This window comes from Cupressus sempervirens, chromosome 7, assembly GCF_028749045.1.
Source record: "Cupressus sempervirens isolate cs-2001-9-10 chromosome 7, ASM2874904v1, whole genome shotgun sequence".
NCBI lineage: Eukaryota > Viridiplantae > Streptophyta > Pinopsida > Cupressales > Cupressaceae > Cupressus > Cupressus sempervirens.
The window spans coordinates 832,794,013-832,808,001 of NC_143124.1; the positions used below are offsets into that span (position 1 = coordinate 832,794,013).

The 13,989-nt window shown below is 33.4% G+C and overlaps 1 protein-coding gene across 1 annotated transcript; it reads left to right on the plus strand.

Moving 5' to 3' along the window:
- The first annotated feature begins 7,426 nt into the window (after nt 1–7,426).
- On the plus strand, nt 7,427–9,729 carry LOC149549966 (B3 domain-containing protein Os11g0197600-like). Its single transcript, XM_089794401.1, has 4 exons — nt 7,427–7,540; nt 7,638–8,055; nt 8,452–8,690; nt 9,043–9,729. The coding sequence occupies exons 1-4, from the start codon at nt 7,427–7,429 to the stop codon at nt 9,724–9,726; spliced, it is 1,455 nt and encodes a 484-aa protein (XP_089650527.1). The 3' UTR covers nt 9,727–9,729.
- Nucleotides 9,730–13,989: the final 4,260 nt, after the last annotated feature.

The following is a 13,989-nucleotide window of genomic DNA, read 5'->3' on the forward strand; positions in this document are numbered from 1 at the left end:
CAAGACTCACAAGAGCTACTGGATCCCTTATTCAATACAAATAAAGTTGGCAAGAGGCCCATCCTCAATGTAAAAATTGATAGAGAGGAAGGAGATGATATTAATCATCGAGCGAGACATGTCATCAAAATGACAAAGATTTGGATCAAGAAACCCTTTCCAGTTGATCCAATTCTGGATACAGTGATATTCCATGCACATGCTCGCCCAAAAAGGGTAAAGGGGAAGAAAGTCACAATTCCTATCTTTGTGCCCCAATCTCCTATCAGGCCAGAAATAGTCTAGTAGTCCAATAGGATACTACCATCCTTCAGAGAAGAAGAAGGAAAAGAGGAAGAGAGCCTCTCCTCAGAGGATTCAGGTAGAGCATGTTGAAGAATAGGCCCCTTCGCAGCAACAGGAATCTAGTCCCCAAGAGCCCCAAGACTTTGGAATTTCTCATATTCAAGTTGATTTTCCATTACCTCCTATTTTGTCAAGTCAACAAGAAGAGGGAGAAATTCTAGAGACATCCATTCATCCAGTGCATGAAGAGCTCATTTCTCCTATGGTTCCATAGAAGCAAAAGAGGATCAAGGTTAGAATGAAAAAAAGGCAAAGAGTTCATAAAAGATTAGTGCCTAATCCGTCTGTTCCTGAAACCATTCTCGAGGACAAATTAGATGAGGATGAAACAGAGTTAGATGAAGAGGAGAAGCAAGTGCCTCTACAAAGGAGAACTCGACTGGCCAAAGCCACAGAATTGGAAAGAAGGAAGAGTGTCACAAATACCCCACTACACACCCAAGCTGAAACAATAGAACTCTCTTCTTTGGAAGATGAAGTACAATGATGGGTGAATGAGAAAAGGGAGCTAGGTGATGATGTTCTCTCCATCCCAAATTTTGATTTCATTCTAGTGACTACAGAATTGGTTGGAGATAAGATTAGAGATACTCCTACAGGTGAACTTCAATAGCAAGATTGGACGTAGATGCCACCCAAGACACAAGGTCCTCATCTCACTGCCCCATCTTCACCTTAGGTTATGATGGTAGATAAGGTTTCAGTGACACCTCCACCTTCAAGTTCAGAAGAACATGTTTAGAAGGAATCATCATTACAAGGAGAACCAGAACCAAGGGTTATTAATGAGCCATCAAAAGAGGCATAAGTAGTAGAATGCATACGACAACCTTCTCAGGAAGTTGAGGATCAAACTACAAGATCTACAGAAACTAAGACTACAAAAGAAGAACCCTCACAATAGGAGTCTCCAAGCAAGAGTGATAAAGGGAAGAAGGTAGTTGAACATATCCATTCATCATTTAGAGCCAAGGTTGTAGAAAGACATATCCCAAGATGGTTTTGAAAAGAGATAATGAGAAGTGTTAAACATCAATTCCTTGCTTCAAAGGATGATATTTGTGACATTGCAGAGATTTTGAACAAGCCTAACTCTCCATTACATGATGCAATGCCATTTGCATTCATTACTACTACCCAAAACCAGGACTTATTTGCACAAGTGGCTCACCCTCTGAAAGGTACAGATGAAGAAGTTGTTAGCCTTCAAGACTATGAAGTGAAAGATATCATGTTAGGAAAGCCTACACAGGATACTTCCCGACAAATGATGACTATGGGAGTCAAGGAGGTTCTTAGCCATATGGAACATGATGAGATTGAAATCATAACACTTCAAAGGCAAGTTGAGATCTTCAAAGGATATTTAGCTGAAGTTATTGGTCCCCTTGATTCTGAATGCCCTAAGGAGACTTTGAATACCATTCTTAGAGAAGAGGAAGGTGTACAACTTAGTCCATTTTTGAGAGCTTGTCAAGATTGGTGAGACAGCCTTAAGGATAGGGGTGTTACTATAATCACAAGAAGTCTGAAGTTATTGCATGCTACACAAGAGAATGTTGATAAGATCATGGCAATTTTGAGGTAGGACTTTAGTATTATAGATGAGGTACGAGTATGGAGCAAGGATTTACAAACTCTACAAGCCATAAAGGGGCAAAGGTACCACATTTTGATTGATGTATATACTGAAGAAGAGTTAGACATGATAGATGATTGGATAGAAAAGATTTCAGATGGAAATAAAGTGATGGAAACATTGTATGATGAGATACATAGGCTCAAGGACCAAGCCTGAGAGCGAATTTTGGAAGCAGAAAAGTTGTACAGTGATGCATGCTTGGACATTTTTGAAGATGAAGAACGAGAGAAGCTTTTACCAGTTGAGATAGTTGTGGAAAATTTCATAAAGACTTTAGAGGAAGCATCCAGTGATGAAGACATCAGATAAGCCTTCAGGATAGAGGAAGCATTGTTAGAGTTGGACACCAAAATTAGAGATTTTGCAGAAACTCGAATTGAGGTGGACAACTATAGATAGAAGGTCAAAAACAAGTATGAGGCTTTGGATCTTCCAGATGTTGCTAAGATTACTGAGGTTATAGAGAAATTCAAGGGCAAACATCCAAACATATCTTTAGGATAAAGATGAGCAAAACCCAAATGCCAGAATTTCAATTTTGACACTTAGTAAAATTTTGAGATTTTGATCTAGTTGAAGTCCACAGCTCCATAGGTCTACAACTCCGCAGCTCTGAAGGTCTACAATTTAGAGGTGCACCGACAGTTGACTGCCAGTTCCAAAAATAGCACTTTCCATGCATTCAGAGCACATTTTGATGGCAAGTTAACTCCGACACACATCAAGTGAAGGGCCAACTTCTATTTTTGGTGTCTCCATGCACTTCTACTTTGACTAATGGCTTCCTCCTACTTTCTCTCTCATGCTTTCATTATTTTTGACATGTGAAGGGCTCATGCATCCAATTAATGAATAAAATATGGATGGAGTCCCTCTAAGCACCAGTTAGATTATCAGTTTGTATATATTTAGTTTGTTTAAATGTTTTAAAAGCATTTTATTGCATCAAGATATCTCTCACTCTCAACACAAATTGAGGAGACAATTTCTTATAAATACCCTATTGTAAAATGTAACAAAGGTCACCGTTATTATGCAATAAAGTTATGCTTTTGGTGCTAGCATTCAGAGTGTATTTATTCTTTCCTAAATGTGTCATTATTTTGTGAATTTTATTCATGAGATTGTGATTGAGCCAAATGTTTATTGTGTTGTTTTTGGTTGTGCGATCTTTTAGTTCTGGTGTTTGCTACAGATATATGAATTTCGTTGACATAACGAGCTTGAGAAGAGATCACCCGATTTGTGTCTACATAGTTTTTTGTCTCGCATGAGCACACTTTCCATGGCCTTGCGATTTGATGAAGAGTGAAACATCATTTAATTTGCTAAAGATTCTCATTGACAATTGCATCAGTGGATTCTAGGAAGCGGTGCTCTTGTTTTCATTGGTTTCCTACCGATTTCTTTGAAGGTTTAACTTGTAGCGTGTTGTGTTCTGTAGCTTATGTCCATTTAGAAATTTCAATTTCAAGTTATTTGATTTCATGTTATTTGCTTTCAGTTTCATTATTTGCTTTGCTAACCCCCTATTAGAATAGGACCTCATAGTAGCTGCATTGTTAGAATTGCATTTATTGAAAAAAATAAAAAATACAAAAATATTGTTCTTTTGGTGTGATATTTTGAGATAGAAAACAGATTTTACTTCAATTTGAAGATAAATCTTGAGTTTTTAGAACTAGCAAAGGCCTCCTTGTGAACACTCACATTTATGTTCTACTAAGCAGATTTTGGTATGTCACAAGACAAACACAGAACCTTGGATTGGATCCTTAAAAATATTTTCTTTTCAAGAGAGGAATTACACTATGGATTCCTGCTGTTGACCTCATGCAAAATGAATGCCCAACAAATATCACCCAAATCGACTTGTACCTAGCTACCTAATATTTTTAGGGTTGTCTATTCTAATCACATACTAGTAGTTAGGTTTTCTACGGTAGTTACATATCCACAAATTTTGTATTAGAAAGGAACTTTCCCTTACACATTTTGAGGTCAATTTTCTCTCTCATTTTCACTTCATATCATGGATTTGTTCTCTTATTTTGATTGGTCTGATTGCATATATATATATATATATATATCCTAAATCAATTAGTTTAATTTATGTTCACATTGCACATTTTAAATTAACAAACATTGCATGAAAGAGGAATTGCTTGTGTACTTCCTTAGTATAATATGGGCTTAATATTGGGATCCCTTCATCTTATTTGGGTTTTTCTAATCTAATTTGAGTTACATTGAGCATTATGTTTGAAAGCCCCTCTTTCTCTTGTATTGAATGACTTGGGGTGAAATTGTTTAACTAATGAATTCATCTCATCTAGTTTACGTTGTTAAATTCATTGATGCCATTTCCCCCCTAAATATATTTATATATGTTATTGTCTTTAAACATTTATGTAACTTAAAATATCCAAGCGATGATGTGTAAAAACTTAAAACTGTTCTACTAGCCTCTTTATAGATAACAGTTTTGAAAGAAATCAAATGTAATTCTAATATCCCTTTTATAAAATAAAGGATGCATACAAGCTTCAAATCATTTAAAAAATCATAGATCATAACAATAAAGATTATATTTCTATCCTAACTGATCTCTAGCAAGGCAAAGATACTTGTGATATTATTAATCTTGATGCATCAAAGAAATAAAAAATTAGATCTTGTAATTGTTCAAGAAGAACTTAAAATCTCTAGTGATGTGTCCTTGAACTATATAAAGAATTTGAGCAAAAGAATAATTGGCATATAGACAAAGGCAATATTCACATCATGTTACTTTCAAACCTCTCTATAGTGTTTTTCCTAATTTTGTGGAACACCCATGGCATAATAGAGTCAGGCAAAGTATTCCATGTAGATAAATATTTAACTAATTTGAATTCTATTGATGACATTCACATCATAGGCACAACTAAATTAGCAAAATAAAATGTAAGGAATAATCGTTGCTAACTCTTTCTCTTAAAAGAATCTTGTTCTCATGCGATGACATCAAGCTCATTGAGGCACCAAATGCCCCACAATTTTATTCTACTTATTCAACAACCTTTCCCCATTTTGCATTTGAAATAAACTTAGAGTACCCAACCTCAAATCCCAACATCTTGTTAATGAAATTGCTAAACTAGTTGATTTCAATCTCTCCATTATCAATTATTAAAGTCTAAACCACTAGGATATTTTGGTCAATTTCATCTATCCACTTCTTCAAAATCTTCAAAAAAATAAATCCATATGTATTATATATCTCATATAATTGCTATTTTTGTTAAAAGAAAAGAAATAATGACACAAAAAAGTATTTTCTCTTTTGTTGCTAAGAAAATAGGGAGATCTCTAAAATGAGTAATAATTTCCAAATTTTGCATCAATTTTTTTTAGGTGTCATCTCTTGTATAAGGGCTTGAAAATAGAAATAAAATTAGAGCATAATTGTTTAGATTCTAATAAGGAACTATATCCATCATGTACCACATCTATTTTAGTTCTAGTTCACCAAATCTGTGGTCGAGGATCTCCATAAAGGTATCTAAACATTTCTTCAAGACCAATCCTTCTCCCTCCTTTACATCTTCCATTTTTTCAATCCAATTACAAGAATCTTATCTTTGGCAATTTCTTACATTGTAAATATGTACACACATATTTAAAAAGTAGCTAATTTATTGTAAGGTGTCACTATGTTTTATGGTTTTAATGACCACGCATGGATTTCCTACTAAATTCACCTAAACTTGATGTCTCATAGCATCACAATATTTACCCAAAATGCTTATTTTGATGTTCTTGTATATGATATTTTATGTATGATTTTCTGCTTAGTCTATAATTACTACAATGTTAAGTGCAATGCCCATTGCATGTTGTATATGCAAAATAAAGGGCAACCAATGCTTAGGAGATGAGTCTAATTAAACTATTTTTCCCCCATTTCATATGATATCAACAATTCCATCCTTCTAGAATCATGTGGTAAATTGGATAGAAAATAATTTAATAAATTAGAGTGGTTAAAATTTTATGATTTGTTAGTAATGTAGTCCAATAAATGTTTCTATGTTTTATAGATCTACCCTAATGAGACTAAACAAATTCATTAATTGATCCATGTGTGAACCTATAACATCTTATGCGAAATAGATACCTACCATTTTTTAATTATAAAGTAGAAACACATTATCTCATGAGAAGTTGCCTCTTTGTAAACCTTCGAAAGAACTCCTGAATGCAATTGAAAACCATCCTTGCTGCTAGTGATAGCAATAGTTGCAATAATGAACAATGAGCATATTTAAATCTCAAGATAACTTTCTAAGATGAATTTAAAGGAAAAACGAATAAAGAAAACACAAAAAGATCTAGAAAGCTAGTGTGAAGATACAAAGGATGCGACTATCCTCCCTACAAAGTGTACAGTTGACCAATTTTCCAATAATCGAAAACATCATGAATTTTTCAAAAAAATTCAGCATTTGATCTTCATGATCTGCATAGTTTTTAGTCGTAAACAACAACAAATTTGAAAAACAATCATTACATTTTCATGAATTCAGAAAAAAAATATGTTTGACTTTATTTTGTCTTTAGTGTATTTTGTGTGGAGAAACCTCAAACCACACCTTAGGTAGCCCACTTAGCTCTCACTCTCTGACTTTATTCATTGTCTGGCGCTTTTCGTTGAAATGTCTTTTGATTATAACTTCTCATAAAGATAAAATGCCGAAATTTGTTGCTAGTAAATTTAACACCGTCAGTTACAGCTTTGAACAATTGGACGAACAACCTTTTTATTAAGGTGTTTTCATGAAACGCTGTCAAATGTGTAACTAGCTTAAAGATTTTAGATATGATGCGATTTATTATATTGATTACTCCGCATTGAAATGACATCAATCCACAAACGATTTACAATGTCACCATTCCGGCCATATGCAATTTCCAAATACCAAGTTTGACCACGGAGAACTTGATCAATTTGATAGTTTTTGCACAAAAACTGAGAGTGATATTTAGCCAGTGCACAAAAAACCCTAAATTAGTGGTTTATAGTTTCAATGTAGATATTGGATTTTAGAATTTGATAACACCAAATTACTGATTCAAATGAATTATGCAGAAATTTAGTCCTGGGCAGCCCTAAGAGATATTCCCAGACGCTTCCAGCTATATCTCTTGCTTGACAAGTTTGCATCTTTTTCCACATTTAAGTCTGTGCTTTCATGAAAATAAGCATTTTAAATGGTAGCTAGAAATCAATATTGGTGCGCCAGATGATCAATCACAAGAGCATTTCAGAATGAAACAAGATTTATTTTGTCCCGTCCTTGGAAGTTTGCCTTAAAATTGGGTTTCGATGAACCCCAAAGGGTATCAGCCATTCAGTTTGTGTTTCAGAGAAGTGTGCCTTGGAGCTTAGGATTTACCATGGACAGTGATAATGATGAAAGTGAATACAGGATTCATGTCAACATGGATGATGACTTGGATGGATGCTCCTACTTTCTCAAAGTCATGCTCGAAGATTTCTCTGGAAGACTGGTAGTACCCATTATCCTGCAAATTTCATTTTTCTCTGTGAACAATCTATATTGTACTGTGTAGCTGTAGGACTCTTATTGTGTTTACTTCACTTCAGAGAATTCCAGCTGCATTTTCTCAAAAGCTCAGAAAGGAGGAGGCCGGTAAAGATATGGTATTGCAAGGCCCAAGTGCTCAGCAATGGGTTGTCAAATTATGGGGAGCTAATTCACAACTGGAGTTTAGGCAGGGTTGGGGAAACTTTGTGGGTGACTATGCAATCGAGGCAGGGGATTTTGTGATTTTCAAGTATGTTTGTAGGTCTTATTTCAAGGTCAGAGTATTTGGGAAAAATGGGTGTGAGAAAAAAACTATTATCAGCTCTGATAATTCGGATAAGAGATGCAGTGACAGTGACACTGCCACTGCCACTGCTACCCAATTACCCACTTCTTCATATTTTGATGAGGAACTGAGTGACCAAAGAGAGGGAAAAGTTCTTCGTCTGAGAAAAAAATTCAAATTCTCTTCTCATGGTAAGTAAAATATTTGTCTTTCATGAAAAAGTGGATGTTAAAAGTGACGTATCCATGGACATAAAAGATTGATAGATTGATATGATAGATTGATATCTGACATTAATTTTCCACAGTCCATGTTAAAAGACTTTTGAATTTTTACAAAGTTTGTCATTGACTCTAGATTTTAACTGAGTTTATCTTTATTGAATCAATGTTTTAATTCGGAGTCCATGATCTAACATCAGCATAGTGAGCTCAGATGCTGACTCACACTCACTATTCTGATAGTGTATTATAAACAATGATCGAAAACATTGTTTGAAGAAGATAAACACAGTTAAAAGTCACAAGCCTTCAAGAATCAAAAGACATGTTTTACTAAAATGTGTGACACCCCATATATTAATGCAGGTTTTGCTGTAGATCGTCAATGCCATAAACCATCTCTTGCTGGAAGGAAGGAGGAGACAGAAAAATCTGAGGAGACTCAGAGAAAGATTTTTCAAAAATCAAAATTCTGCCATCTTCCTCGCAGGTGCCGTAATGTAGGAGAAAGAAACAAGGCAATCCAGGCTGCTTGTTCTTTCACATCGACTAAACCATTCTGTTTATTAAACATTTCAGCATCTCATGTCAAAAGATTTTGGCTGGTAAGACTCTTTCTCTTTCCGACTTTGATTTAGTAATGATGATATGGGGGCATCCCACTGTTAGTGTTTATTGTCTTAACTATTTTCTTAACAATACGAGGGTTTGAGAGGGTGAAGCTTAAACTGGGGTTTAACAAGCCAAAATGTTTAAGGTTTTAACAATCTAGTGCAGGGCAGCTTATTCCGCAAAATGGGTTTGTATTATTCTACCTCTGTGTTCTTAGCATTGTTTGAGATTAAAAAATGATGTTATGTAGTCTACAATGGATTGGGTTTGTGTATCTCTCTTAGTGGGGTTTAAGAGGGTTTCAAGAAAATTCAATGTGATTTGCATAATGTTTTTTATGTGCAGAATTTTCCCAATTTTACTGAAGAGCGTCTGCAACTACCAAAAGAAGTGAGAGTGGTGTTCCTTGTGAATTCTGACTGCGAGGAATGGCCTGTGCGGTACAATTGGAGTGACATTAAGAAGAAAGGTGCTTTCGGGTCAGGATGGAGGCAATTTTCTGTTGAAAACAATCTCCAGAAAGGGGACATTTGCATCTTTGAGCGGAAAGACAAGGGCAATACTAATACCATTATTAAGCTGAAAGTACATATTTTCAGGGCTGCAGAGGAGAATAACAATTCGGAAGGTGGAACGAGCAATGATGGACTTGCAAAACCCAAATCTAATTCCAACAAAAAGATGAAATTCTCAAGGGAAGATCTCAGCAACAATTTGCCTGCAAAACGTAGCCGCCCAAAACAAGAGAAACAAGGAACAAAACGTGGGCGCCCAAAACAAGGAAAACAGGGAGCAAAACATTCCCTACCAGAACAGGGTAAACAAGGACCAAAACATGGAGCCAAGCAAATGGAAGAGAAGACAAAGAAGACTAACATTACAAGCAATCATCTAAAGCAGACAAGATCAAAATGCATCCCTTCCATTTCAGATTGCAAAACTGGCTATAGGCGTAGTCTAAGGTTTACGAAAGGAAGCAATGTGGTAAGCCCTAGAAAGAAAGGAGTTCTTGGTGGACCATCACCATAGCAAGGAACACAGTGATGCTGTCAGATGAGACCAGTCCTCTAGATGATATGAATGTAGAAGAAGAATTTGAACCAACTTCTCCAATGTAAACACCTGAATTAGGGATACTGAGTTGACTGTGAGCAGAACCTCTACTTCTGTAGCAGTCATCCTCTACAAGCGTAATTCTCAGATCTGCTGCAATAGTTGAATGTATTCTGCAGTTCTGCATACGAAATGCTTTTCTTTTCCTTATTAACATGTTTCTTATTATTCAAATCACAAGCTTGGTTCTTGAGCACATTAATTAATCGCTTAGTAGAAACTATAGTTCTCAAATGTATTCTGGTTTGAGATTTTTTTTCAATTAACTATTTTTAAGGAATATGTGTATTTCATCAAATTGTCTGTGTCTAATTAGCACCATGTTTTTGTACATTCAACAATGAGTCTATAAAAAATTGATTTTCAATGGAAAAGTTTATGTTTAAATGTAGACGCTTAAAATCGTTCCAAACACTATATTAATTTATTTAATATTTCCCTCAACATTATAATTAACTATTTACTAATTAATTATATTTGTCACATTCTTCTACTTATTTAATTAAATTTATTTAATTAGATAGGTTCATTTCCTAATGTATTTAAGTTTAATTTAAATACTACCTCCTTAATATATTAAATTTATTTAATGCATGATACCCCATAAATCTCCTTTTGAATAAATCTCATTTATTTAATTTTCTCCATTTCCATTAAATTCTCTAAACTTATAATTAAATTAAATCCTATTTAATTTAGTCTTAAACCCATCCTAAAACCTAGTCTACACCCATCACTCTCATCCTTCTAAGCCTACCCACTACTTAATCCCACTTATTTATCTTAAACACCTTGCTAAACCCCTTTTAGTTCCCAAGTGTGTGCTCACACATGTGTGAGAAACCTTTCACACCTCTCACACCTTCCACAATTCTTACACCTTTGTCCCCCACTCCTTCCTTCAAGTTTGCTCACACATTTGGATGTTGACCTTTGCATGACTTGTCTCCATGTCTCCCTTGTGGCACCTATGTTGATGTCACATAGAAGCCACCTCCCTAAGGCCTCTCTCAAACCTATAAATAGAGCCCTTGTCTCAAGCATTTTTCATCTACCTCATTTGCATTGTTATCATGCTAGTGTGATTCTAGAATTTTTTAGAGATTTTATGCTTAGACCTAACCTTTGGTAGTTGTTAGCATTACTTAGATTTCTAGTTTACATTAGTTTTCATGGTAGTATGATGTTCTAGGTTGCTTTCTTGCATTAAATTTTCATTTCATTCCTAGAATCCTTTGAGGATTGGCTCACTCATAGCCATTTCTTGAAGGTTTCTCCACTCATTTAGTTTTAGGATCATATCATTTCATGTTGTATTTTTATCAAAAGATTCAATAGTTGTGTTTTGGGAGATCACACCCACAACCCTCCAATCTAAAGCACACCAACAAGGTCTCTTATGGTTGCCTTTGTTAAGTTACTTTGAGGTTACATGATGACTTTTCTTTTCGATTGCATTGAGTTGCAAAACTCAAGCATAGTGTTGGTTGTATCTTGTTTTGTTTTGAATATTTGATAGATGTGTGCAACTATCGTTTGCTTGTTTATGATTGCTCCCGACAGGGTAGGTTTTCGTGTATATATCTATAATTTATTATATTAATAAAAATTTAATAATTTTGAAATAATTTTCCTCTAATACTCACCATGAAATAAATCATCATTTATTTAATTACATAAATTATCATTTTTATATTATCTTATATTTAAAATTAGAAACATATTTTTTCCTTCTTATGATCAGATGAGTAATACATCACTCACACACACACACACACACACACACACAAATTACCATACTTTTATACTACAAAATATTACATAAATATATCTATTTCTTTGAGCAAGATAAATATTATAAAAAACCATTAACATATGTTTAAAAAAAATCCTTGACAATCTTGTAAAATAATTACATAGTCACCCTATCATAGATTGGACAAAATTGAATACTCCCATTAAATAAATGCATCATATATTTAATTACATAAATTATCATTTTTATAATACTTAATATTTTTAAATTATATATCTATCTTATTTTTTATAATGAGATGAGTAATGCATCATATGCACATCAACATACATTATTTATCTTACTTCTATATATGCAACAAAGATTATAAAGAAAAAAATTATATAATTTTCTAAGATAAATTAAGATGTAATTTAATACCCCTCCTTTACTATCATTGTAGACTTAATTGTTAAAGTTCTATATGAATCTTCTATAGATGTGTTAACCCTTATTTGATATTTGAAATGCAATATTTTGATATGTTGTGTGATTGATCATCTTAGGTTGTAACAATTTCTTACTTGTAGTGATGATGTTTTAATTGCTCTTAGTTAGTTAATGAAATTACTTGTATGATGATGTCATATGTTGTGTCTTAGAAAGATGTTTATTATGTCCTTACGATGATGATAGATTCATGTCAGAATATGTTGTTATTTATATTTAGGATTTACAGTTATATTTACCTCATACTTGCATGTGTGTGGTGTTTATGTCTGTTTTACATTTATGTTTGCCCTGCCTGATATGGCTGAGGGAGTCATAGTCACTTGCTGGTTGGGATTTACATGATGTACTACTCCCCACCATTTTCTATTTAGCTTAGATATAAATGCACATGTACATATGCTCGTATTTTAAACAGATTTGTAAGTACCGAACATCAACTTCTCTAAATTACTATGATTAGTGTGCCCTATAACATTAACTCAAAGGTAAGAATGGGAAGATAATGTTTAGGTCCAATCCTAGCCATAGCTTAATACTTGTCCTAAAAAGGAGGACATGTATTTGACTTTCCAACCTTTTTAAACCCATGCTTTTATCTTTGCCTGTGTTGATTGATTTTGAGTTTTGATAAGTTTTGGTAATGCTGTTTAAATTATGTGGATTTGACTTAATTATAAAATTCGGATTAATCATATAATATTGAGAATTCTTAAATATTATTTTATTAGAAAGAAAATATTAAAATATGAGAACATTTAATTAATTAAAAATTGCTTTAACTTAAAATGCTTAATTTGAAATTCTAAATTAGAAAATAGTTTAAAAGAAATTAAAATATGATAATATTTAATTAATTAGAAATTAATTAAATGTGTGCTTCATTTAAAATATTTAATTTGAAAGTCTAATTTAAGAAGTTGCATTAAAAGAGAATTAAAATACAAAAAGATTAAAGATTTGGTATCGCATTATTATAACTATTCAAATAATAATCATTAAATTGGAGTTGCATTCAATAATGAGCTTTAATTATTGTTATTAATTTAAATAATAAACTACGGATTAAATAGTGCTTGAACTAATTAATAAAGTGGAGGAAAATAAAAGAAAAAATATAATGTTAATTAATAAGTTCATTAAAGTGTGCATCAAATGATTAAATAATAAAAGTAATTATTATTTAATAAAGTTAGTGGCTTTTGAAATATTGGAGAAAAAAAATCCTGGTTAGGGTTATGGTTCTTTATAAGGGGGTTGGTAGTTCATTTGAGGGACACACAAGTTTTAGGGAGCAAAATTTAGAATTGGATTAAAATAATTAGTGAAAGTTTCAGAGGGTTTGGATTTGCATGCGTTCATAGATTGTCTCAAATTTTAAGTGTGGTTTTGAGGTAGGGTTTGAAAACCCATTGTAGAATTTTATTGATAGATCTATCTACTTTATGTCTACCTAGTTGCTTGCATAATGCTTATTAACTTTTGGATAAAGAATTATGTTATAGATATTAAAAAGAAAAACTTATTGATGAAATAAAATCATATGGCTGAAAACTATGTGTTTTCTTATATTCTATTTATAGTCTTGTCATGTTTATTTTTGTGATGGTTTTCTTTGTGGGTTATTTAGTTGGCCATGTTAGGATGTGCACTAGAGACATTTTTGAGATTTCTTTTATGATTATTTGACTCAATTACATGATGCATTTTATGATTCAAATTGAGATCTCTTTTAAGGAGCATTTATGAGAACTTGAGTTTTGAGAGCCAAGGTTATTTTTGGGTTTATTGTTAAGGAACCAAATTTGAACAGTATCACTTTTGTGGCATGATACACAATTTTAGCTTGTGAGTTTTGGGAAGGTAGCCTATGTGCATGTCTATGGGAGTGACTTGCAATAGGAGTTGGGACCCAAAGTGGTTATCAGGACAAC